General features: G+C 43.2%; 2 protein-coding genes across 14 annotated transcripts in view; one reads left to right on the forward strand and one right to left on the reverse strand.

Moving 5' to 3' along the window:
* The first annotated feature begins 1,041 nt into the window (after positions 1-1,041).
* LOC149918100 (uncharacterized) lies at positions 1,042-6,538 on the forward strand. 11 transcript variants are annotated; one of them, XM_090138816.1, is made up of 9 exons: positions 1,042-1,285; positions 1,402-1,485; positions 1,937-2,125; positions 2,311-2,359; positions 2,617-2,692; positions 2,795-2,854; positions 3,076-3,181; positions 3,533-3,569; positions 4,173-5,301. In XM_090138816.1, the coding sequence occupies exons 3-9, from the start codon at positions 2,020-2,022 to the stop codon at positions 4,351-4,353; spliced, it is 615 nt and encodes a 204-aa protein (XP_089994942.1). In that variant the 5' UTR covers positions 1,042-1,285; positions 1,402-1,485; positions 1,937-2,019; the 3' UTR covers positions 4,354-5,301. The 11 variants fall into 11 exon arrangements, 4 of the variants coding, with proteins under 4 accessions (XP_089994942.1, XP_089994941.1, XP_089994940.1 ...); XR_016465869.1 differs by lacking the exons at positions 1,042-1,285; positions 1,402-1,485; positions 4,173-5,301 and adding exons at positions 3,244-3,313; positions 5,328-6,537 and having other exon boundaries at positions 1,744-2,125; XR_016465870.1 differs by lacking the exons at positions 1,042-1,285; positions 1,402-1,485 and adding an exon at positions 3,244-3,313 and having other exon boundaries at positions 1,744-2,125; positions 3,539-3,569.
* Positions 6,539-20,535: 13,997 nt separating this feature from the next.
* SEC24B (SEC24 homolog B, COPII component) overlaps positions 20,536-26,625 on the reverse strand; it is a 47,165-nt gene continuing 41,075 nt past the window's right edge. For 2 of the 3 annotated variants that reach the window (XM_031607637.2, XM_031607636.2), the window contains 2 exons: positions 25,878-25,981; positions 20,537-25,256 (listed from right to left, as the gene is read on the reverse strand). In XM_031607637.2, coding sequence (XP_031463497.2) covers positions 25,142-25,256; positions 25,878-25,981 — 219 coding nt within the window. In that variant the 3' untranslated portion in view covers positions 20,537-25,141. Of the gene's footprint in view, positions 25,257-25,877; positions 25,982-26,625 lie in introns of all 3 variants that reach the window. The other variant, XM_090138819.1, reaches the window with a different exon arrangement.

Below are 26,625 nucleotides of genomic sequence, written 5' to 3' on the forward strand. Positions count from 1 at the left end.
GTTTGTTTGAATGACATCAACTTAAAAATCGAGGCTGCAGCGCTCAAAATACAAGGCTCATGGAAGAACGCTGAGCTGTGTGCATACGAATAAGAAATGTCTGCAAAGGTGTTGTTATCAGTTTAATAGTGACAACAGGAGACGATAAGTCGTACTGGCAAATCCAAGCGTAGTTTTCTGTTTAATACAGATATGCGTGTGTCTCTGTGAGAAATCATCTCCATTTTATCAGGGCTATTCTCCTAGTCTTTCTCTAAATAAGAACCATCCTTGATAGTCTGGGTTTATTCCAGCTAAGTAAGTTTTAAAAGAAGAAACTGAAATGGTTTTCTCCTAATGAAAAGGAATCTGAGTCCTACCTATAACATAGAGATTGATCTGCAGTTTTTCAAAGACAAAATTCTATTGTGAAGGTTTTATTGGGTAATCAAACGCACATATGAAAAAATTGAAATTAAAATAAAATTTCCACATAGGCTCAGCTGACAAGCTGAGATGATCAGGAAAGTTCATGGGATTTAAGAATGGGTTATTGGAAACTCGAAGAATATCATGTATCATGAGTTGGAAGGGACCCCACAAGGATCATCGAGTCCACCTCCTGGCTCTGCACAGGAGCACCCTGTATCCTTCATTCTCCCTTTATCCACGGCTTCATCCTTAACCCCGCACCGTTCATTCCAACTCTGCCACCACGTCCCTCACGGCAAAATGTCAGGCATAACCATCTAGGCTTGCAGATGTACGGAGACATCATTGTTTGGGTGAGCCAAACCCTAAGGTTCTGCGGACACTGTCAGTATCCCAGGCTGGCCCTAATGAGGCCCACCTGTGCTAACGAAGCAACGACTCCCAGGTGCCGTGGGGCCGGGGCTGCTGGGGCACAGCTGTGCCTTGTTTGGAGCACTGGGCAGGGCCTGCCTCAAAGCCTCTTAAACCCCACCGGAGGCTGCTGGGAGCCACAGGGGGAGCTTTTCAGGTTCTCTGTACCCAGCAAGGGGAGGCTGTTGGGCTCTCTGTCTGGTCTTGGGTTTTTTTTTTTCTTTTTTGGGGGGCCTGGCTTGGAACTAAAGCTGGGTTCCCCTTACTTTCTGGGAGTCATCACGGTCATCTTGTCTGGTTTCTAACTTCTTGGTTTGGGGGTTGGCACAGGATTGCTGCTTTTTTTCTTGAGGCAAAGCACAACCCTAGGTTTGTGGGTGCTGTAGTTCCTCCTACTCGCCTTGACGGGGAGCCGATTAGCATGAGGCTGTGCCTTCTAGCCCAGCCCTCGTGCTGCTTGTAGGTAAGAAGTGATGCAACATGCTGTTCTTGTGGGTTTCTGTTCGGGTTGATTGTTTGGCTTTAAACTTGAGATGTTTTACCTCAAGCTCCTGTTTTGTTTTTCCTTCCCTGTTGCAGGGTGAGATCTGCAGCGGGGGCTCTCGCAGCAAGGATCAATAGAAGCCCATGAGCGGTTCCGGCACCAGTGAAACTACGGAGGCTGTGAGTGCCAGGGGCCCAGGGGCACGCGCTCCCCCCTCCAGCAGGAGGTCTGCCGCCGGGGGATGGGGATGACATACACTGGGTTTTTTTCGGGAGCCCCGCGTGTCCGCCAGAAGGCTGCCGGGCTCCCGCCCGGCTTTTCCGGGGCCGGCGCGCGGGACCACCGTCGGGTTCCCCCTGCTGTTTGGCTTCAGCATGGCGCTGCTGTTCAGCTCCCACTACGTTTTGTGTTGGTTTTTTTTTTTTTCGGGGGGCGGAGTGGGATCAGCACAGTGCTGCTGCTTAGCTGCTCCCTGAGGCCATACACAGTTCTAGGGTGCTCAGAGTCACCGTAGGAGTGTGGTGCAGGTGCTGCAGCCCCTTCTGCTGGCAGTGGCTTCATCCTGAATCATTCCTCCTTCACTTTGCCTTCACTTTGTTTTCTTTATTTTTCCCACCATGTTCTGCACAGTAAGAAGACATTCATGGCCATCGAGGCTTGCAGCAGGATGCTTTTTGGGACATCGTTGCCTGTGTGCTCCCTGCCTGCCCCTAATGAGGCCCACCTGTGCTAATGAAGCAATAACCTCCAGGTGTTGTGAGGCTGGGTTTGTCTGGGCACAGCTGTTCTCAATTGGAGCCCAAGGCAGGACCTGGCCAAAGCTATTTAGCCTCTGCCGGTTGCTCCTGGAGCTCCCTGTCACCAGCAAGAAGCTGCCAGGCAGTTACCCTGCTTTTCCGTCTTGCGCAAGGATGGTGCTGCCAGGCCCTGACCTTGCTTCTTCAGAGCCAGCATGGGGTTGTCATGACATTATGTTCCTGCTTTTCCTTTTTTTTTTCTCCTCCAGCTAGTGCAAGTAGCTGCTTATGTACTCACATCCTGCCTGCTTTGGAGGTAATGCAGGGCCACTGGTGGGCTCCCTTTGTTTTTATTGAAGTCTCAATGGTGCTTCTACCCTGCTCCCACCTGCCTCCTTGGGAGGAAGGGTGAGGTGGTTATTGGGTGCTTTCAGGTCTTCCTACTCTGGGTGATGAAGGTGACTGGGATAGGGCAGCGCTGCTTCGTCTAACCCTGTCTCTGCTGTGAGTGAGAAGCCATACAAGGGCTGCTTAAAGGTAAGTTTTTTTTTCTCCTGTTACCTTCTCCTGTAGGGAGAGGGCTGCAGCAGAACCTCCAGAAGCAAGGATCAGCTGTGGAGTGGGTATGAGATGGTGGTCGATTCTTGCTGTGAGTAGTTTCCTTCACAAAGGGACTGTGTAAGTGGGTGCTGGGGGCCCAGGAGCGAGAGCCACCTGGCCTCAGGGTGCCATTCATGTTGTTTTCCTGCAGGTTTGGGGCCAGCAGGAGGATGCTGGTGGTGTTAAACTGCAGGTGGACCTGGAGAGTGAGGTGAGCTCTTGGGATGGAGTTGTAAGCTGGGTGTTGGAAGACAGGTTTTCTCTTGTAGTTGGTGGTGTGCAGCATTGTGCTTCCTTTCCAGCCCTGATAGTGTGTTCCTTCTGGAGGCAAGGGGTTGATGGCTCTAAGCATGGTGAGAGTTTGGGGTGTAGGTGGTGATTTGCTCTGTCTTCTCAGGGGCCCTGCATCCCTGAATTGTCTTTTATTTGCAGGTTGTGGTGCAGTTGATGTTGAGGATGGCCACCAACTCTGCCCTTGTGAAACTCATTCAGCAGCTGCAATGCATGGAAGTGCACGGTGGCTGCTGTGGAGGAAATGGTATGTATGACCTTTCCTGGGTTTCTGTTGAGCCTTGTAAACTTGTTTTTGTTTCTTGACAGTTGGTGGCTGAAATAGCTGTTCCTGTGCTTGGTGCTGCTGCAGGACTGTGTCTTGAGTCACAAGTGACTGGTGAGATTAAGGCTTTGGTTTTTTTGGGTGTGCTTCTTATGTGCATGAAGGGGCTGTTAAAGGTTGATATGAGCAAGTAATGTATCCCACAGGAAGGCAGGCTACCTTTTGCCTGGCTAGGTAGCTTGCCCTTCATGGGAGGGAGGTGGTTTTAAAGCAGTTTGCTGGGTGAGGTCCCTGGGATTGTTGTCTTTGACTGGTTTGTCTTTTTCTTTTTAGCTGGAGTGTGTTCCATTGGTGCTTCTGGTTGGACTAGGTGAGTCTGGTTGTTTTGGTCTATTTCCTTAGTGAAGGAGTTTTGAGGTTGAATGCTTTGAAGGTTGTCTAGTTTTTATTATGGTGTTGAGTTCACTGTTGGTGGGGAGGTTGTCTGGGTGGTTGTTTTTTTTTTGGGTGCTGGAGGCTGGGTTTTGCACTATCTCTAAAGAGATATATTTTTTTTTTTTGGGTGGGAGGGTGGTTTTGTCGTCTGTGGGCTGGCCCCTGCCTTCTCTCTCCCCCCTGGGGGCTGGGGCCTGGCCCCTGCCCCCAGGGGGGAGACAGAAGGCAGGGGCCTGGCCCCTGGGGCCTGGCCCCTGCCTTCTCCCTCCCCCTGCCCCTGGGCCCGGGCCCCTGGGCCCTGGCCCCTGCCTTCTCCCTCCCTCCCCCCCCGGCCCCTGGGGCCTGCCCCACTACCTTTTTCCCCCCCTCTGGCCCCTGGGGGCTGCCCCTGGTGGGAGGGTGGATACCTGAGTGCTGGTGGAGGCTCCTGGGTGGTGGTGGCTGCTTCTGTTTGCTATATAGATATTTTGCAACAAGGTGTACAACAACTTGATTTAGATCATTAGGGAAAAAGAAACTACTTAGCCTGTTTCCACAGGGCAAGTTCAGTGCTCTGGGAGTTCTACTGCAGTAGTTGGCACAACTTGCTAGAACTAGGTATGCTACTGTGTAAAAATTCACAGGCTTCAACTGTGAAGTTCAGATCAACAGTAGCTTTTCTTAAGTTTAACAGCTCAAATCTAGTTGTATTTTTAGGTTTGAGCTGTACTGTTACCTAACCTAGCAGTCAATGGCTTTAACTCTTTTGTAAAATGTTATCTGCTTGTGTAGCCTAAGATAGCAAACTTAGCAAATGCAATTAATTTCTCAGAGGCTCCCTGTGTGAATATGAGAGCTTAAGCCTCTGCTATGGCTGCTAGGAGTAGATGTGGTAAGGCAGGCTTCAGGAAAGCTAATGTTCATGAGAGAATCTGCTTAAATCCTACTTGAACTGGAAAGTGTCTGGCTATGGTGACCTTACCTCTGGAAAAGGGATCTTGGGAGGCAGGGGCTCTGCTTCAGCGTATCCCAAAACCAGCAGTTGTTTACCAGCAGTTTCCATCTTCTTGTCTGGGAAAGCCCAAGCATTTCAGGCAGTGGAACTTGAAGTAGTGCTTTAAAATCAGAGTAAGTTTGCTAGTCTACTGCTTCTTGTATTTGAAACCCAACACTCAAAGCCTCACTAAATCAGAGTAACAGATGAATACAAAATAGAAGTGCTTCTAAAACATTTCACCTTCTCATAAGAGTTCTGTGGAAGTTAAATATTCACCAGTGAACCAGAACGAACACCTCTGAAAGCAGTGAAAATGAAGTTTCTCTGCTGTAATTATTTATGAAATTCAGTTTTTTGTGAGATTACCAGTAAGCTTCCCAGTATTTCTGAATGTAAGATATTTAGCAGTTAGCTTAGATTTAAAGTTTAAGAAAAACTGAGTTACTAGAAAACTAACTAGAAGTACTTTGAATGAGTATAAGATGTCTTACCGTGGGCTGGTAGCAGGAAGATAATTGCCTTTCACCCTCTGAAAGTAAACTACTTTTAAATTCATACATGCAAAGCACCCTTAAACTCAGACAATAAAAAGAAGGCAACTAGTGAGCACTTGTCTGGAAGAGGAGAGCCTTTCTCTATGCTTAGCTCTAACATGCCAAGAGCCTGGGCTGCAGGTCCTTCTTTCTCAACTGAAATTTTAATCGCTACTACTTTCAGAGTCTGCTGCTGCAAGCAAATGTCTTGTGAAGTACTTCAACCTGTTGGGCTTCTGACTGGTCTTTCTTCTAAAACCAGAGTTATTCAAGTCTTGGAGCCGTCACAGCTTGCTATAGCTCTGCAAACTTAACTCCTAAAGCACAAACTCTTGGGAAGCATAGAATAGCAACGGTGATGGTGGAAGCTGCACCTCAGAAGATGAAGTGAATGCAAGAAGTTACTTTGGTCAAAACATTGTTCAATGATTGTTTTTTGTGAATAACCACTGCATACATTAAACTATGTCTGCGTATTTTCTTGTGAAGAATACAGATGACAAAACTTTGACAGGGGATAACTGTTGGTGTCCTTGTTGAATGGGGGGAGTGGGGGTGAGATGGCCTCTAAGGGTCCCCACTCAACTCTAACAGTTCATAGTTCTGTGACAAGTCGTGCAATGTTTAAAAGAACAGGGATTCTGACTGTTTAGTATATTGTCAATAATGATAACAAACAAACTGAGTTAGTTTCTTTTTAACAGGTGTGTAATTCTTGATGTGATATTCTACTGTTGAGCTATAGATGCTCTCGTGTTAGTTTGGGCACATTTGCTGTGTAAAATCCAGGTTACAAAAGGAAAGACTGCTTTTCTATCAAGAGCATTTCTTGCATACAAGTATGCTTAATTGACTTGTAAAAAAAAATGTAAACTAACATGTTTTCTCAGGTTTACATTATCATTGCAGTTCTAGTATCACCCTTCTCCCATATTAAACTTTATACTACTCTGGTAATGAGTCAGAGATGTTTTCCTGTGGCTGGTTCTATTTTTTTCAGTTTAAGAAACATAAGGTGAAGAACACAACTTGGGTTATCAACGTCAAATTATACTAGTACTGCAGAGTGCTATTTTAAGATTGCAAGGAGTATTTTGAATTCTGTCCCTGCATTACCACGCTGCTGGAACTGTGGCATATACCACTATTTTCCATTACGGTTTCCGTACCCAGTTTTCTCCATGTGTTCAAATGTTCCAACTACCATTAGCCTAAAGGTTTATAGATACAGACTACTCCTCTTGTGCTTCCGATATGAATTTTCTCCAGCATCACGTTATCAAATTTTAAATATAATGCACTTTCAAAATATGCAGCTGCCATTTCTTGAGAGTTTCCTTACCAGAACATTACTTGTAAAGAATGCTCTTCTAATTATGGCTTTAAAGTACCTGTGTTTAATTAATCATTATTGCTACAATAATAAATGATTCCTTGTAACAAAATGAGACTCACCCTCCTCATAGCCCGAGTTCAAACACTCAAAAATCTCAAGAGAAGGCATCTTTGGATTCTGATGACGCTTCATGCCACCTGATCCAACTGTTACAGACCAGAGAAACCCAAAAGGTTCTTCTTTCTCATTTCAGTTGCAAAAAACTTAAGGAGACTTTCCAGATAAATCTGCTGGCTTTACAAAGAAAGCTTGAGCTATGGCAGAAATTCTGTGTTGCCATTTTTTCTCCAAAGGTACTTTTTCTGTACAGCCATTGTACTGAGAATGCCTTTGCTGTTACAGTAACTAACTAAGCAGCATCAGTGTCATCTACTAGTAGACTCACCAGCTTCCGCACTCAATATTCCCTATTTTTAAGACTTGCTTCTAGGTCTGCTGAAATAAATGCCCTTCTGCAAATACTGGGAGGCATACCAGCTGTGGTTTAACCCCACTGGCGGCTAAGCGCTCTGTCCCCCGCCTTCCCAGAGGGATGGGGGAGAGAACTGCAAAAAAACAAAGTAGAGCTCATGGTGTAATGCTATTACAGGATGGAAAGTACTGCAACAATAGTAGGGTGACAAAGTCTTTGGCTGCAGCAAATGAGAACGAACCCAGATGAAGAAGCCTCAGATGCAGAAATGAAGGGAAAGATCTGCTTACCCTCAAGCAGCCTCAGGTAGGCAGAAATCTCCAGCAAGAGAAACCCTCGCCTCCACTGCCAACCCTTAAATGAGGTCTGGGAAGAGGTGGATTCTGGCTCCGCCCCTTCTGCTCACAGGTACATTGCATGCACCTGAGCTCCCCTGAATTGGCCCTGCCTTCCCACCAGGTGCTCAATCACTATCTCAGGCCCTGACTTAGCATTTCCACTACACAAGGATAGAGATGAAACTTTGTACTGAGATAGAGAAAAGATTAAGCATTATGAATGCATATATACACCATATATATATATATATACACACACACATATATATACATGCATGTATACAGATAAACATGCATAGCAAGTGATGCGCAAGTAATTGCTCATCACCTCCACCTCCACCTCCACCACCCGACTGATGCTCAGCTAGCTCCCCAGTGAATGGAAGAGAGCAAGATGAATTATCACCCCCTTCAAAACTCTTTCCATGTGATGTCACACGCTACAGAATACCCCTTGACCACTTTAAGTCAGCTGTCCCTATTCCATTCCCTCCCAGCTCCATGGATCGTTCTCTAACAACGGCATTGGCTCTGAACAACGCTGCCCAGCAGCAACCATAAACATTGTTGTGTTATCAACGTTGTTTTCTCTCCTAGAACCAAAACATGGCCTAATACCAGATGCTCTGAAAAAAATCTTTCCCAGCTCCTACTAAGGCAATACCTTTTGATTACTCGGAATTAAAACCAATTAGCTCTAGGATACATCGTTTCTTGCCTATAATGTTCTTACTGACAAAAATTGTCCCGTGAGTATTAGAAAAAGAAAATTATAATTAAAAAAAAAAACAGTTATAGGTCTTCTAATTTATATGTTCAGCAATTTATGGAAAAAAACTTACTGGGATAAAATAAGAACCATTTCCACAAAACAAAGACCAAGCTTGAATTTTTAAAATCTCAGAATCACTGAATGGCTTGGGTTGAAAGGAACCTCAAAGATCATCAAGTTCCCTGCCAAGAGCGTGTCCTGAGATTATATTCCAAATAGTAGGCTAGGATTTAATTATCTTTAACATTAAGAGGCCATTTAAAGGATCTACTACTTCAGTCCAGTCCTACTGATCAGCAGATCACAAACCATAACTCTCAACTTATAGCCGCCCGCTTATCATTCCTTCTTTTCCTCACATCAGTGTTTAAGAGAGGATGAGGAAGTAAAATAACAAAATCAGTGGAAAACAGGCTGACATTGCAACATTCCTTGCCAAGAGGAAATCAAATATGGAAAAATATATCACAATCAGAGATTCAATTTATACTTGGGAATTCTATAACTGTAAGGACTGCAGAAGTAAAAAAACAAACAAACAAAGAAAATAAATTAGTGCATGCTTACCGAAGGTGATTAACACGCAAATCACTGTTGGATGTTTCTTTTTTGTTGGTTTTTGTTGTTGTTTGTTTTTTTTAGTTCACACACTTTAAAAGAAAAGAAGTGGATGTTCATTTTTTTCTGGAAGAAAAATAAAATTAGTCCCACCCAACTGTGACCTTTCCATGACATTTAGATATAATTACCTAAAGACATGATAAATATCTAACAAATCCAAAACAATGAGCTCTACACACATAATCGTCATGCCAAAAAAAAGGATAATCATTACAGAGAACTTCACAGAATCACAGAAACACCAAGGTTGGAAAAGACCTTCAAGATCATCCAGTCCAACCATCCACCCATCACCAATAGCTCTCGCTAAACCATGTCCCTCAAAACAAAATCCAAATGTTCCTCGAACACCTCCAGGGTCGGTGACTACACCACCTCCCTGGGCAGCCCATTCCAGTGCCTGACCACTCTTTCAGAAAAGCAGTATTTCCTAATGCCCAGCCTAAATCTCCCCCGGCGCAGCTTGAAACCATTCCCTCTGGTTCCATCACTAGTTAAACGAGAGGAGAGGCCGACCCCCAGTCACTACACCCTCCCTTCAGGTGGTTATAGAGAACAATAAGGTCTCCCCTGAGCCTCCACTTCTCCAGACTGAACAATCCCAGCTCCCTCAGCCGCTTCTCATAAGGCCTGGGCTCCAGAGCCCTCAGCAGCCTTGTCACCCTTCTCTGAACCCGCTCCAGGGCCTCGATGTCTTTCTTCCAGTGAGGGGCCCAAAACTGCACACAGCACTCGAGGTGCGGCCTCACCAGAGCTGAGTACAGGGGGACAATCACTGCCCTGTTTCTGCTGGCAACACCATTCCTGATGCAAGCCAAGATGCCATTGGCCTTCTTGCCACCTGGGCACACTGCTGGCTCATGTTCAGCTGAGCAACAGTCAGTACCCCCAAAACAACTGCATAAATTAAATATGGGTTTTATTTTACATTACAGCTTCTTCACAACGTAAAGCATCATTAAAGTACACAGGAAACCAAAAGAGCTTCCACATCAGCTGCAAAAGGCCAAAGGAGAATAAGAAAATATAAGCGTAACACAATGGAAAATGCAGCAATAACAACAGTGCAGCAAGGTCCCAGGGGGCCCCAAGTGAAGATTTGTTCAAACACAACAGCAGCAGACACAAAAATAAAGGAAAGATCTCTGAGAATAGGTGAGCCTGCACTGCCAACCCTTAAATGAGGTCTGGGAAGGGGTGGAGCCTGGCTCCTCCCCTTCTGCTCACTCAGGAACATTGCATGCAGCTGAGCTCCCCTGGGTTGGCCCTGCCCTCCGCCAGGTGCTCAATCACTGGCTCCAGCTGTGACTTAGGATGTCCGCTCCTGTGGTGATTTCCACTGCAATCATGGTGTAGGTATTCAGAACGCTTCGCTTCCAAGGTCCATTGTCATTATTTGATCTGCAAAACTACACCTAACATTTCAATTAAAAGAAGAGTAAATAAGAAAATGAACTGAATCTATATTTTCAAAAGAATTGACTACAGTTGGTTAGAAAATATTTCTGAATGCCTATCTCAAATGTATGGAAATGGAAATATGACTTCATCTAAAAATAACACAATTTTACCTAAAAATAGGAATCTAATGTATGCTTCCAGCGTTTGAAAATACTGTATTTTTACATAATATGGCAGAGATAAAACATTGAAGTTAACATGATCTCGTTCTCTGTGTATTTGGAGGATAAGTGTCGCCACTGAAAAGAGACTATTATTTTGGCTTTTTTAAAAAAAGAAAGTATCATTTCCCAGTCCGGTTTACTACTAAGCTGTGGAATGAGTTGTCCCGGCACAGCAGCAAGGGGGGCAAGAGGCACTGGTTAGAGATAAGGACATTTAAGACAGCATTGCCATCAGAGAAATGTGTGTGGCACCTTCCTCAGGGAAAGCGGTCAGTCCTTGGCAAGAGTCCGTTCTCGTGATCTATATTAGAGAGCCGTTAAAAAGCTCCAGTGTATCGGCTGCACTGCAACCCTTCTGCCTATAGAAGCACATTAGCTGTGACCACTTTCACCCTTCATCTGATTCCTAAAAAAACAACCTTGGAAGACCTGTAAAGCAGTCGCTTCTGAACATCCTTTAAAGCTATGACTCGGATAAATAAAGTGAAGTTTCTAAATGAAGTACTGTAACATATTTATGTAAATAAAGTAGATTACATCGTCCCTGTCTGGACATTGTCCATTTATGCCAGGAAACCCCAAACCAGTGAGAAACGACAGCTTAAATGAAACACACAAAAACATCTAATGTAGTTGGTTTAGAAGATTTTCATTAAAAATGTAAAACACTTCTAGCGTTCCTCAGCTGATTTGAGTTTGTTGCAGACTCCACCAGTAAATTCAACACCTATTTAAGGCTTTATTGAAATTACTTGACTTTTTTCTTTAAAGAAGCTGACGGATAAGGTTATTTGGGTTCATTAATACACAGTGAATTAAACACCCTTACCATTTACACACTCTTAAATCTCAGGTTTTCTAAACGTGTATGTAAACAGCTCACATAAGAGATTGTCCTCTCCCCTTTCCACTCAACCTATTTCATCTTACTTATCATAAGGCTTCACGCTAACACGTTTATTTTATCTTACTTTATCATAAGGCTTCATGCTAACACATATTTGCTTAAGCGGACATTGTAGCTGAATAGAAGTTATATTAATAGGTTTACTATGAATAAACAGCAGTTTACCCACTTTTCAATTAAGGAATGGCTGACAAAGCTGGAAAACTGTGTAAATAGATAAGTTCAAAACAGAATCGGATTCAGAAGTCCCAGAAGAGCTGCTTTTCACGTTTGCAGAATGTACATTTGAAGTTATGCAACAGGTAGAGGCAGAATTGGGAAGCTGAGGGAAAAACTGCTGTTACAGCTGACCCAGATCTGATTTTTAGCTGCCGCAGAACTTAATTTCTGGTCCCTTCACCGCAGTCATAACCATAGCCTTCCATTCACAAATACAATAGTGCCAATAGCAATCAGTCTTGCAATAGACATATCAATGGTTTAGTACAACCATCCCATTACCAAAGGGTCGCAGTAAGTACAAAGAATGGTGCCGCTTTAGAAATTATCCCACTCAAACACAACGTGTTGCCAAAAAAAAATCATCATGCACTGGTAACTGAATAAGATACAAGCAAATAAATATATCCAACAAAATCTTCATTATGGCAAAATAAAATACTGGCATGGACTTGAAAGATGGATGGAATTTTTAAGAGCAATTGCTGCCAGAACAAGCGAAGCACATCCACGTAATTGTCATTTGTGTCAAATACGGCCATATTGAACCATACCTAAATCACAGATTCCAAACCAAGCAAAATTAAAACCAGCGCAATACTATTTTTCTCTGGACCAGCACCACTTCCACCAGTCCTGAAAATAAATCTTGGCCGTTCACAATTAAGTGTACAGTTTCCTCAGCTGAAGGTAAAGAGTGCTCTAAGTCTAAGAGCAGTAGTAAACCCATAATATCAGGGGCTTGCACACATTCCATGCTGACTTAAATTACATTTTCTAATAAAGAATCGGTGCGAGTAACCCATAAAAAAAAAAAAAAAAAAAGGAAACAAATGAAAAAACACCTTACAAAGCACATTTGTAACTTAGTCTCATTTCTTCTCCAACTCACTGTGGATTAACAAGGGCGGATTGTGGATTAAGAGCGGTCTGAGAAGTGAGAAAGAAACAAATCAAACGGGAAATAAATGGATGTGATAGAGTGATAGAGTTTGTTAATTATGTAACGGTAGAGGTAGTGAATCTAATAATTGTATAATTGACTTATCTAAATGCAAGAAACTAGGCCCAAAGGGGTGCCAAGCTATTTACTTCTGACTTACAGATTTATGAGACTTCCCTTGTTATTCAGTTCAGTGCCACTTGTTTATCATTTCCCTAGAATTTCAGATATACAGTAACTTCAATAGAAATTATATGAGGGTATTCAAGGATGATGTTTGTGCAAAGAAAAGCCTCGTTGTCCTTCATGAAAAAGAAACGTTGCTTCAGTATACAAGTACGTATAGTTAATAATTTTAGAGAGTATAACCGAGCTAGTTTAGTGCGGTTTAAAAGCTAGCATGATTTTGGTTGGTCATTTACGGGTACCCCTGCATGAGCATAGGAGTGGAGACACCTTATTGTTTATATATTTCATCTGCAGCTCCTCTTTCCCATTTTTCATAGTTGAGTTTCCCTGAATACATGCACAAATTCTGTACCATCTTCCCTTTATCCTCACCACTTTTCTTCATATCTTACTGAGTTTTGCTATGCTGTCTCTATGCCGTTACATTTTACTGTACTGCCTTAAGGTGGAGAGGGTCTGTACACAGCAACTGAGGTCAAGTGGCAGATGTATATATAATGGCTAACAGTGCTCTCCGCTTCCTTCTCTTTATTTTTTTCTTTCTTTTTTTTTTTTTTTTTTTTCTTTTAATTACATATTTAGGGTTTGAATACAAAGGAAATAGAAACTAAGTATTGTATAATTCTAACACCACCCAGTAACAAGGTTCTCAGCGTAAGAGCTAATTCCATATATACTGTTATATGTGATAAGTTACCACCATTTTTCTTCCTGCGTTCATCGCACTGTGAACATTGACATGGAACTTATTCTGCTACTTTACCACTAGTCCCCGAAAAAGCCTTCTGTATCCTTTTGGTCATTACCCTTGTCTTCCTTATGGTGAATAACCTAGCAAACTGTATCACTTCACTGTTCGTTGTCTTTCTCACATCATGAATGTGGAATTCCACGCTGATCTTCTTCCAGCTAGAAAACTGACCTCTAAAACTCCTACTTTCTGTGCTACAAGCTTTCTCTGAGCATGGCAAATGTACGGAGTGGGAGGCTTCTCTAAATACTTCTAAGGCTGTGATCTCAGCTCAGTGCTTCCTCGATTTGTTACCATTTGCATGGCTCCTTTAGGAAGGCTATAGGCAAAAAAAAAAAAAAGGCACTTCTGTGATCAATAAGCTTATCTCCATCTTAATGAATAGCTCTAATTACTTACCTGGAGAATAAAAGAATACTGTACTCCAAATCACACATAGTGAAGGAGAGGCTGTGTTGAAGGACATTTCTCTTACTGCATATGCAAGTGGCCTCGCTGGGTCCAGGCTGGCACTCTTAGTGCAGGCCCACAGCGCTCAGCTGTGCCGAGCCTTTTCTTTCTATCCACAGGGAGGGGACACAATAAGGAAGAAGGTGAAACGTGCCATAAAAGTTGTGCGACAACTTTTCAATTTACTATAAGATATTTTAGACTCACTCATACACGGGAAGCAATAAAAATAAATCCCAGCTTCAATGACTAAAGATTCAGCTGCTGATTAAAAACAAAACAAAACAAAACAAAAAAAACATTTGCTAATCAGAGGGTGATTTGGGTTCCTCTGTTATCATTATTCATCCTCATCAGCACCCTGTAGCACTAATCATAGAACCACAGAACCATAGAATGGCCTGGGTTGAAGAGGACAACAATGAGCATCAAGTTTCAACCCCCCCTGCTACGTGCAGTGTTGGCAGCCACTAGACCAGGCTGCCCAGAGCCACATCCAGCCTGGTCTTGAATGCCTCCAGGGATGGGGCATCCACAACCTCCTTGGTAACCTGTTCCAATGTGTCACCACACACTGTGTGTGTGAAAAACTTCCTCCTAATAAGCTGTAGCTGAGTCACTGAGATGCTGCTGTAAAAAAGCATGGTGCTGGCAGCTCCTGTGATTGCCATGAAAGTCTGGAAATGAGAGGAACTGTTGAATCCAAACAGCATGCTCCGGTTCTATCAGTGGGGGTTTTAAGTTGGCCATAATGAAGAATACATATATACACCTTCCTCCTTTCAAGTGCAGGCCAATGCCACTCTCTGTTCTCACGGCGTCTACTTAATTTTGCTAACTACTACTCCTGTGCTTTCCCATCTCCTTCAAGACTCTGTGGCAGCTACCATTACGTTTGCATGCCTTGCAGGAAACAGAAAGAAGGATGCTGATTGCCACTGAGACCAAGCCAAGGCTTTGGTGAGAATCTTCATCAAGCCAGATAAAACCTCTGCTATAAACTAGGCTGATAGATTTTTCTCTACGAAACAAAAACTGTTCATTCCTGCAGTCATTTCCCACATAGACTGCTTTATGCAGTTGACCTACCTGACTGAAGTTCAGTGTTAACAAGTCATGCTGGAATTGGCAGCTCTGTGGCCCATGCAGCACTGTGATTTTGTCTCTTCTTTGGAGCTCCTTCTCCATATTTTGTGTAGGAAATGGTTGCAGCAGATACTTTACTCTCAGTCGAATGCTAACTCACAGAAACAGCATCCCTGATTAACGTTCCAGTTACTGCTTCTGATCAGCGAATGGCTTGCCAAGTAGGAAAAGTCGGGGGGGGGAGCAAACGCCCATTTCATCTCTCCTGAAGGTGCTGTGGATGGTGCCTGCACGCTGAATAGTGTTCCCCAGCTGCCATCGGGGAACGGTGAGGTGAGGGAGGCACTGCCTGGCTCTGGGGGGAACACGACACGCATGTGGAGCAGCTACTAAATATTGTGCTGAAAGCTGCAAGCAGGAACACATTTTTGCCCTGCTAATGAATTAAAGGATCTGATGTGAAACTGAGATACAGTTTCCACCAATTCCCATAGTGCAGTTGTTTCTTTTCTAGAAACTCTCCTTTTGTAGAAGGAATTGTTGCCATCGTGCAGCTATAAGGGATCCAAGGTGCCTCTGTGCCAGGATTTGCGATGGCGATTCCACAACCGCACTGCTGAAAGGACAGCAAAACCAATTTGCACAAGAAATACAGGGGTGAGCCTCGGTAGGAAGCGAGCAAGCAGTGAGGGAAGGTTTGTTACAGAACTTAGGACAGCGTGCAGCTGTGTCGGGTCTGGCAATAGCTGCACTCCGGTCGAACAGAGCCTTGCAACACAAGGAATGGCCATTCCTCGTCACACTGAGATACGTCTGGCTACATCAAGAACAGTTATAAGCACGGGGGACACTCACTGTATGCACAACATGCACCAGGTGACAGCTTAGCTCCTCTCTCTCCCATGGAGATAAGACAACGTTAGGGAGCTGTGAACTATGGCAATGAGGATGGTCACACAAGAACATACAGATGCTGCTATCAGCACATCCACCCACGCAGAGAAATGAAAGAGAATAAGAAGGGGGAAAGGAATTTCAACTACCCTCTCTCTAATTAACACAACAAACACAAACAAAACGTGTCAGTTACGCGGGCAGCAGCTGCAGCCGAGAGCAGCCCCGTTTTCTGCATCGCCCGGCAGAAGCGGCTCTGGCTCCCTGAGAGGGAAGCTCTGTTGCAGCACGCAGGGCAACCTGCGCTGTCGGGCTTCGAAGCAGGAAGCCAGGGAAGGGCTGGCGAGGAGTTCCGGCCTCGCCCCGCCCGCGGAAGCCACGGAGCATAGAAAGCAGGGTGCCGCGTTACCATCCCAGCCCATCCGGGCGCCCTGGTTCTGCTCGGTTTTTCTTGCCCCTTCCTTGCGCATTCACCCAAACACACTACAAAAACCCCATTCATACCATCAAAGGAAGGACACCTTATTATTTCTTCAAAGAAAATTTCTTTAAAAGAGACCGTTCCAGAAATAGAAGTCTCACGTTTGCAGAACACGAAGCAAAAGGAACAAGCTCTCCCCGTGCCCACGTGAGCTCTAAGCCCGCTCACACCTGCAGGCAAAGCTGCTCCCGCACCCACGCTCCTCACCCCGAGGCTCTCAGCGCAAAGCAGCGCGTGCTGAGCGAGGAGAAGGCTTCCATCACAGCATCCCAGAGCGTAAGGAGACACTTCAGGAACATCATTTTCAAAGCAGTTGTTGCTCTTGCAGCTTGGAAAGCCAGTGGTATCCTGGGCTCCATCAAAAAAGGGGTGGCCAGCAGGGAGGGGAGGTGACTGTCCCTCTCTACTCTGCCCTCTCGAGGCCCCGTCTGAAGTACTGCCTCCAGGTCTGGGGCCCCCAGTACAAGAAAGACAGGGAGCTGTTGGAGAGGGTCCAGAGGAGAGCCACGAAGATGATCAGAGGGCTGGAGCACCTCCCCTACAAAGACAGGCTGAGGGAGCTGGGCTTGTTCAGCATGGAGATGAGAAAGCTGTGGGGCGACCTCATTTAAAAGGGGATTATAAACAGGAGAGGAATCAATTTTTTACTTCGGTAGATAGCAATAGGACAAAGGGGAATAGTTTTAAGCTCAAGGAGGGAAGGTTTACATTAGGTCACGGGAAAATTCTTCACAGAGAGAGTAGTGAGGTGCTGGAACAGGCTGCCCAGAGAGGCTGCGGATGCCCCATCTCTGGAGATGTTCAAGGCCAGATTGGATGGGGCCCTGGGCAGCCTGGTCTGCTACCAGATTTGGAGGTTGGAGGCCCTGCCCGTGGCAGGGGAGGGTGGAACATGATGATCCTTGGTGTCTCTTCCAACCCAAGCTATTCTGTGATGAGTCTATGCTTTTCTCCTCAATAAAAATGTCTTTTCCCAGTTTCACCAGCAGCAAGATGTGAGGAGTAAAAGCAGCTGTTACTTAAAAGAGGTAAAAGAAGCTGTTTTTATTAAAAAAAAAAAAAAAAATAGAAAAATGATGTAAAGCCTTTCATTGGCGTTATCCAGGAAAAGGTCACACGTTACTGCCATTTTAAACAGCAATACCTTTAAAAAGAAATAAGCTTTTGTCTTCATACCGCTCTAAAGCGGTACTCAAAGGAGATAAGCTTGTAAGAAAAGAACCTTAGTCCTCAGCTCCCGAGAGCATCTTGTACCATGTGCAGTGTTCGTGGATTTTGGGTGCTGTGAGGTCTGTATGCAGTGCTCGGGCACCCAGGTGCATGAAAACACTTCTCCATGCATTAATAACAAAGAGCCAAACCACTTGGTAGTTTGGTGAGAAATCAGAAGTACTCTGAAAGTTTTCTGTTGTGTTGCACATGGACTGCAATAAATAAATTTTCAAAAGTGCATGACAGTTCTTTCTGCTTTTATGCAGCCAAACTGAAAGCAGTAAACAGTATTTTGTACAAAGGAATGTGAAATTTAATCTGTTTGATGTAGCGAGAAAGCGTCTGGAACAGCTTAGTCCTGAGGAAAAGCAGCATCTTAAAAATCTAATTTCCACGATTAATATAAATCACAACTAAATGCTACAGTATAACTTTAATGTGGAAGCACGCCATTTCATGGGGGGAAAAATGGAGGCCTTAGTGTTTTAAAGCATAAAATGCACAGACCACAAAGTGAGAAGGAAAACGCTACTGGTGGGAGTTGAAATTCAGCAGAGCTGCATAGACCAGACCAGCAAGTGGCAATACAATAGGAAAGGAGCAAATGCAGAATCAAGGCAGGCAGAACGTTTTCCATTAAGCACTTCTGGGCTCCTCTCTGGAAGCAACCGTAGTTCACTGTGAGCTGCAGTGGAAGATATAGTGGAGCATATCAAGATAAGAACCACGTGCCAACTGAAATGCTGCCACTGTCCTGGGGTTGGCCACCTATCCCAGGGGTCTAGCAAATGGGTCGGAGGGCATAGGCACAATGCAGGTGACCGCCTCCAAAATTCCTCCTCCTCCTGGAACTTCGTGCTGCTTCTTGTAGCCTGTCAGCAGTAAGTTGATTGTGTTGTAATTTAATTCTGTGTTGGGGTGCCCTTTGAGTCCTTCTCCTAAGTAAAGCGCGCTGCCGGTGCCTGTGGACCACATGTGCCTCTCACTGGACATAGTGTGCTTTCCTGATGTACCCAGTGTATGGTGATCTGTGGTGGCTTTCATTCACAGGAAATAAAGAGCTCTCCCTTTCACAGGGGAGGAAATCTGTGACTAATTAAAATCCCCTCTCAGACAGAATTAGCCACCGTCTGCTTACTGTGATTCGTGCGGGTTCTAAAAGTGCAAATTTCCTGTTTTCACAATGAACATTTCTTTTCTCATTGAAGGGAAGTTCCCTCCCCAGCAGCAGAATGTTGTGCACCACCACACTGGCACAACACTGTTTACCATGCACTGCCTGCTGACGCTTGATATGGCCATGCAGAGCATGAGACTGCTCACCCCCAGCCAGGTGTGGATGAAGAACTGGTTCATGGACCATAAAGAAGAGATACGATCTTAAGCAGGCAAGTGGCCAATCAATGCTCATTTTTGTCTTCTATTCTCTTCTTCAGCTATTGTGTTATAGCAGATAAAGCCACTCTAATATGAGGGATTTACTTACCAGACTCAAACTCGACCTTCCGAGTCTAAATCCACACTTCCCCAACCCTTGGGGATTCTGGATTTCATGTCACGTGTTTCCCTGTGAGCCACCTATCCTCACAGCAAAGGGACCACAAATTCCTCACATACTCAATCAGCTACAAGTGATGCACAGCAGCACATTTACAGAGCACGTCGATCTTCCCACACCACAGGAATTAAGCAGCAGTCTGTCTGGCAGACACAAAGCACTCTGCAGATGGCATGCAAGAATATCTGCACTTTGGCAGAGTGGAGGATCTGGTAGGCCTGAATCACAGAATGGCCAGGGTTGGAAGGGACCTCAAGGATCACGAATCTCCAACCCCCTGCCACATGCAGGGCCACCAACCTCCACATTTAATACTAGACCAATTAAAGCTATACCAGGCTGAGCAGGCCCCCATCCAATCTGGCCTTGAACACCTCCAGGGACAGGGCATCCACAACCTCTCTGGGCAGCCTGTTCCAGTACCTCACCACTCCCTCTGTAAAGAACTCCCCCCTAACATCCAACCTAAATCTCCTCTCCCTCAACTTAAAACCATTTCATCCTGCAGTTATCTACCCTTTCAAAGAGTTGATTCCCTTCCCTTCTGTAGGCTCCCTTTAAGTACTGAAATGCTGCAATGCGGTCACCCCGCAGCCTTCCTTTCTCCAGGCTGAACAAGCCCAGCTCCCTCAGCCATCAGGCACAGTATTGAGATGATCCAGGATGCGTGAGTCAGACAAGGATGGAAAAGGTCACAGCACGTAACTGGCAGGACTGAGAGTTGTCATCTTCCTCGCTTTCCCTTTCCAGCTCAGAGAACAAAGGGCTTAACTGTTCATTGGGCTCATCGCCTCAGCTTAGAACATTTAGCTTGGGAGAGAGCCTGTCTCTCCCTTTCATTTTACTGGAAAGTAGAAAGGAGTCAACCCAGAGCCAGAGCTGGCGTTAGATGCCATTAACAGAGGCATCTCATAATCAACACTGTATTACAACAAGGCTGTGAAACACCTCCAGGCTTGGAAGAGCTTATTGCCTTCTCACCTGGTTGCAGTAACCCTGCTGCCAACCAGCAATCAATGAGAAATTATCTTTGCTACTAACTTTTGCAAGTATGCTGCCATGGTGGAAACCAACGCTGGTTCTAGCAATTCCATTATCTCTCCTTTAGCTCCTACCCCCTTCATGCAGAGGGTGCAGAGAACACGCATACTGCTTGCATTCTCTCCAGTGCCAAAAGAGATTTTAATACATAAGAACATAAAGAAAAAAAAAAGCATAATGAGACTAATGCTAACACACACCCTACATTTGTAAACAGCTCTAAGTATTAGTGCTCTGGCAGTGATTTGTGGTAAATCTTCAGAGCTCCTGAGGCATTTGCAGAGCAATCTTCTCAGATATTCTGTAGAGGTTTTGAGTTAATCAGTCTTTTTACAGGTACAGAAAAAAGCCTCGCCCAGAGCGCTGGAAGGAACAGCGTGTGATGTTGGTGACATGCTCCAGTAAAAGCACAAGGTTTCTGAATTGGAAAACAAGGTTTGGATCATTAAGCAAACTTATGTTGTAGAAAGGGAAGGAAAAGAAGGGGAAAGCTCTCAGCTTCGATTATACCCCAGCTTCCAAGGGACCCGTGTAGGCTGCAAATACACAGCAGGGACAAAGCACTTTAAGTGGAATACTCAACCGCACAAAACACTCAAAGATAACCCACTTCTTCTGTAGCTGCCTGTGATGTCCTAGTTGCTAGGTTGCTACTTGCTAGTTTGGTGGAGTACCGTGGGAGGGGACAAAAGGAAAAAACCAAGCAAGGAAAAAAAGAAAAAACATATTTTAAGTTCTCCTGTGGCTATTCAGATGTATCTAGATTGATGCTCCCCACACTGCTTAAAACTAAAGGACAAACTGGAAATGAGTAACACTAAAAGTGTTATGACAACATAGGAGAAAACAAGAGTCACTACAAGTCATTCTCAGGAAGGACGAGACAAAGTTAGGGACAGTTTGAAGAACAGGATAGCCAACGGCTTGTCAGCTGAGAGCATTAAAAGAAACATTTCTGACCGATAGAGATGACACTGGGAGCAACAAAACCAAAACTACTCACTGCCCTGCTTTCTGCAGGTAACCAAACCCAGTGGCTCCCCCAACTGGCTGCAGTTTGCAAGTAGGAAGAATCCTTTCCTCAGCAACAAGCGTACAGTATTTCCTAACACGGAAAGAAAACAAATTTGTAACACTTCTCACAGGCACACTTGCACTCATCTTGTAGCTTACACGCAACCTTTATTGTGTAGATGTACAATTAAGAGAATCCCACACGTAAAAGCATGACACATTCTGAATTAATGATGTTAAACAGAACTCTTGCTTTGTAAAAAACAGTTTTTCCATTTCAGTTCCCTCCTTACTCTCTCATTACAGTTCCCTCCCCTTGCAGGAGACGCTGTCACCACACCAGCAACTCCACGCAGCACAAAAACAGTTTTGGTAAAGGCAACCGTGCAAATGCAAGGGAACTTCGTTTTTTGAAAGCTACAAGCAACTGCATAACTCAGGCTTTGTTTCCAACAGCAGCTGAAAACCCAAGGGCTGCAGGCAGCCTGGTACAGATATCCACAGCATGAACTAAATCTCATGTATATGAATGGCTGTACAACGCAGATCCACGTTAGTTTCTCTGCAGTGTCAAATTGGTATCTAGCTCTATTGTGTTTAAAAAATAATAAAAAAAAAGTCAGCCCTTGCAGTTTTTATGACTCAGACTGTTTGTGAACAGCCAATAAAAAATGGCAATTGTCAGCTTGATTGTGCTAACACATCTGTTCTCCATAATGATGCAGTAACAGGAACTCTTCCTCACCAAGAGCAGTGGAAGCAGAGCATTTCTCTGAGCATAGAGTTAACGTGTGCAAGCCAAGAGAAAGCAAAATAGCTGGCAGCCCTGAGGTTTCAGCAAACACCAAATAGCTGTGACAAATCCGTGACTCTACCAAAGCAGATCACATCCTTCTGGGAACAGAAGTCTGTGTAGCAATAATAAGGCCTGCCCAAAAAACAGAACACGCTTCAGTTAGCCTGAAGATCTGTGTGTCCATGTAAACACTGAATGCTTCTCAGAAAGAAAAAGTTACGCTATAAAAATCAACTCATGTAACTAAAAAACGAACTTGTTAAAATTAAGCACGATTTCTATAAACATCATACAGAAAGCGTAACAGCTAATCAGAGCCATCAAAGAAGTTGAGGATTTTGTCCAGCTGCCGAGCTGGAAAGCGGACAGCTGAGGATCCTGCTCTTGATGATAGCAACTGCTGCTTTGACAGAAAAATTACAACAAAAACAACGCATTCCAGAGTGGCTGATTTACCCCTGAGGTAGCTTCTTTATTGGTCAAAAACACAGCATACAAATATACCACGTGCTTATTCACCTGCTCACCATCACAGTAGCACCTGAGCAACTCCGTGGTATGTGATCTCCATCACAGCTCACAGCATGAAAATGAGCTGAAAAATGCAGCACCAGAGCAACCGAGGGTGAGTGTAACCGGTGCCAAGCTCTGCCCTCCCGAGCTATCCGTGAGTGCTCCGACCTTTCCTTCCGGAACTGCTGCAAAACTCGTCCCATCCCCATGACAATGACAGAGGAGCCAGCAACACACGAACAAATAGAACCACCCAAAAATTTAAAATAAAGGGGAAAAAAACCACAGAATAGTCACGCCGGTGTTTGAACAAGTGAGGCGAACACAATCTGATGCTTTGCTTGACCTCGACATCTAAGAGCTGAGCAGCTACAGTAATGTGTTTCACTACTTGAAACCGTATCTACAGGCCATCAACTTTTATGTGACAAGCATGTTAATTGCCTCAGAATTACATGGGTCCAAGAGCCTTTACATTGCTCTCTTCTGGAGAGCTGGAACTTTACCACGCGATTCCACAGAAGCGATTACATATACAAACGAAAAGCAGATATCATTAGGCATATCAACTTAAAGATGCTCTTCTCCTCTTTGCAATTACAAGTAATATTTGAAATGCTCTGCTCTTCAGCAAATAGCCTTCATTACTGCAAAGTCGCCTATGAAGCATGTCAGTACTGAAATCCTTGTGGTCTGACTTAGAAACAACATCCAGCATAGCCACAGACATTTATTACATGACAGTTTACTAAATGGAAATTTCTTCTCAAGTAATCTTTGGGCAACTTAAACACATTTAAAGACAACACACAAATTATACTTCTTCCAAACAATGAGTTGGTGTTAACATGCAGAATAATACTTGAACAATTTAAGTAGTGTAGTTTTTAAAGCATTTGCAAACCATAGCTAGTATATTCTTTCTCTTGACTACTCAAGGTCTGTTTCCAGGAGATATGGTAGTTATGCAACATGTTAATATTCTAAAAACCACTTTAAAATAAAATGTAATCATACCAATTACCTTTAGATACTTATTTCTTTTTAGTCACATCTCATTAAGCAAAAAAAAAAAGTTCCAAATACTACGCATGAGTGACTATGCTTTCTTAATTATTTCTAATATACCGCAAAAAAAAAAAAAAAAAAAAAAAAAAACAACCAACCCAAAACAAAACCATACCATCCTAACTTTAAATCAAAACTTTAAAATCTGGGCTAAATCTATCTGAAACTCCACCATTAAGTTATAATAAAACATTAGCAAGAACACGGCTTTAGAAAAATGAAACAGTTATGTCATTTTGCAATTTGAAGTCATTTTAATACCTTCACTTTCATTGTTGCGAGTTCATTTATTCCCCTCCTTCCTTTTTTTTTTTTTTATTTCCTTTTTATATCACATCAGAAATAACTGCATCAGGTCAGACTGGATGACTACCTATGTTTACTCTAATTGCAGACAAAAGAAATTACAGAAGCCTGGACCAAGACTACAGCAGTTTACAAAAAATAAAATAAGGTTAACAGATATGTCTTTAGGTTAATACACAGGGAGAGTTTCAGCAACTTTAACCATTGTATTGATAGCTCATTTCAGGTTATGCAACGTTTGTTCCTCCCTTCCAGATCACAGAATCATAGAACGGCCTGGGTTGAAAAGGACACAATGATCATCTAGTTTCAACCCCCCTGCTATGTGCAAGGTCGCCAACCACCAGACCAGGCTGCCCAGAGCCACATCCAGCCTGGCCTTGAATGCCTCTAGGCATGGGGCATCACAACCTCCTTGGGCAACCTGTTCCAGTGTGTCACGACCCTCTGTGTGAAAAACTTCCTCCCAACATCTAAGCCAAACCTCTCCTGTCTCAGTTTAAAACCATTCCACGGTTTTTTGGATGTCTGTGAAAAAAGAAGTGGTAAACATGTTCTCCTCAGTATGTTGTTCAGTTAAGAGTTCCGTTGCAAAAACATGATACTTGCATAGATATAAAAAACACACGATAAAGCAAAATATTTTTAATTAGTAAGCCAATCTTAAATAAATTCACCTAAAAATTAAACAGAACAAGAAGTTGTGTTCTTTCTACAGGAATTTTTTTTAAGCATGTTTTAATAGTCAACTTGAGACCGAAACAATTCATCATTGAACACTCAACAGTTCCGTACACTAAGCTAAGTCTTTTTTTAGTTACATTTTTACATTTTCTTTACAAATGTAACACTTATGTACATTATATATTTCATTTCTACAATTCTTTTACTTTAGTGAAATTCTACAACTTTCGCAGGGAATTTGCTGAAGTCTTTAGTAAATACGAATCATTCCTTTTAAAAAGAAATTCATATAAACGACCAACATACAGCACTGCCCTTTGACATCATGGTTAAGAATCTGAATTCTGAAGGGCTACCATAACAAACGTAAGAAAAAAGGCTTTACCTAATTGTACATTTCATTAAGAAATATCCCACATAGCTACATAAATTCACCAGCTTGCAATAAACAGAGCACCATACCGCTGCACTACTGGAAACGTTATGAACCAATTCAAAGATTACTAGTGAAACAGCTTCATTGCTCCTAGCACTTTTACAGTGAAGTATATCTGCAAAATTCCTCTGGAAATGTATACTTCTCCTTTAGCTGTAAAGTTTCCAGAACAGTTCAGGTTACTACATATTGTGAAGAACAAACACCCACTTCTGCAGCTTCCCGTACACTTCTCTCGGCCAATGCTACCTGGAGCCGGGTTCTTTTTTTCTGTTCTATTTCTTGTTCACTTACAAATCTGCTGTTGAATATGCAGTAAGAATTCATAATAAGAGAAAGCTGCTTCTGTCCGATCTTCAATTAAGTGCTGAAAAAAATCTGTTTTGGCAGGATTTTCATCCCTGAAAGAACAGAAGGAGGTCTTTTAATCCTAACATTAAGCAAAATGAAATCCACTATTTCATTTACGCAGTAAATTTACGCAGGGACATAAGTGCTACTGAATTTCTAACTCTTCTTTTGAATTTCAGACTCAGCCTAAAGGCGCTACAGAAAAAATAACCCAAAGTTAAAAAGCAATTCTTAGGAAAGAGATCTCAATTCTGCACTACAGCGTCAAACAGCAGCATCTGAGGGTGTTGGACTCGATCTCTAGAGGCCGCTTAACCCCTACAATTCTGTGATCTTTTTAACAGACAACATGAGAGAAAAGCAGGTGATATTTCAAATATCTCATAGTAACGCAAGAATGGAAGCATAAAAATGAATTAGTTTTTCAAAGTTAGAAGTCATGTTGATGGCAACGAGCTCCGAAAACGTTCAACTAAATCTCGATAAAGATTAAAACCAGAACTTACTGATTTCCATTGTGAAGGGGTTTTACATAACAAGATTATATCATCTGGAGCGGGGACAGTATTCAATTTCTTCTGGCCTAGATACTCCAACTTTTTATCAGTGTCAACCACAAGTTGTAAATACGACTCGCCAATAATTACCCAGTATCTAAATAAAATACTTACTTTATTACTTGGAGAACTGGACTTAAAGGCCTGTTGTCTCTAAGCCAGGATATGAAAGACCGTGTCCTTTCTGAAGAAAGTGCATCTATCTCAGGAAGCTGCGTCTGGTTGAAAGAAATTGAAAGAAGTTATCTTTTATTATCAAAATTATCTTAATAAACAGAGCCTGATATTCACAACATGACCCGATGACAAAATAGAAACGGTGGCTATTACAAAATTACTGCATGTAATTTTATATGTAGCCATATTTTCTCTTCAGCTCAAGTACAGAATTTTTGTATTTATCTGTTCTACAGGAAGTAATACACCTTTAACCTAAGTTGCCTTTGAAGTGCCAAAGAATTTAGAAAGCAAGCTCATTCAAGAAATAATCCTTTCAAAAATGCTGCTTTCACATTTTCCCTGCTTTCTTCCCCTTTCAACAGTGTTCCTCTCTATTGCCTTTTGCACTACTGAGAGGTGAAATAAAACTGAAACAAAACACAGAGAAACAAAATCTGAATTGTAAGCAAAGATGACAGCTGACTATTTGATCGGGAATGACCTAAAACCAAACAAAACGTCAGCCTGCTTGAGTCATTCACTGAGATAAATATACTGTCTCTTATACAAGTTGATACAACTTAAGATGACTAATACGGTGAAAAAACTCCACACATTTAAAAATAGTTCTGCTCCTGCCTTTGTAGTAAATGAGTAGAGGATATAGTTTAAAAGCAAAGATGAAAACTTTTGTGTTTTTTTT

This window comes from Phasianus colchicus, chromosome 4, assembly GCF_987193195.1.
Source record: "Phasianus colchicus chromosome 4, bPhaCol1.hap1.1, whole genome shotgun sequence".
NCBI classification, from domain to species: domain Eukaryota; kingdom Metazoa; phylum Chordata; class Aves; order Galliformes; family Phasianidae; genus Phasianus; species Phasianus colchicus.

Coding starts and splice junctions, on each gene's coding strand:
- LOC149918100 (XM_090138814.1), top strand. CDS start 1,924: ATGTTCTGCACAGTAAGAAGACATTCATGGCCATCGAGGCTTGCAGCA. Junction 2,360..2,616: donor ACATCCTGCCTGCTTTGGAG/GTAATGCAGGGC, acceptor CTTCTCCTGTAG/GGAGAGGGCTGCAGCAGAAC. Junction 2,693..2,794: donor GATGGTGGTCGATTCTTGCT/GTGAGTAGTTTC, acceptor GTTTTCCTGCAG/GTTTGGGGCCAGCAGGAGGA.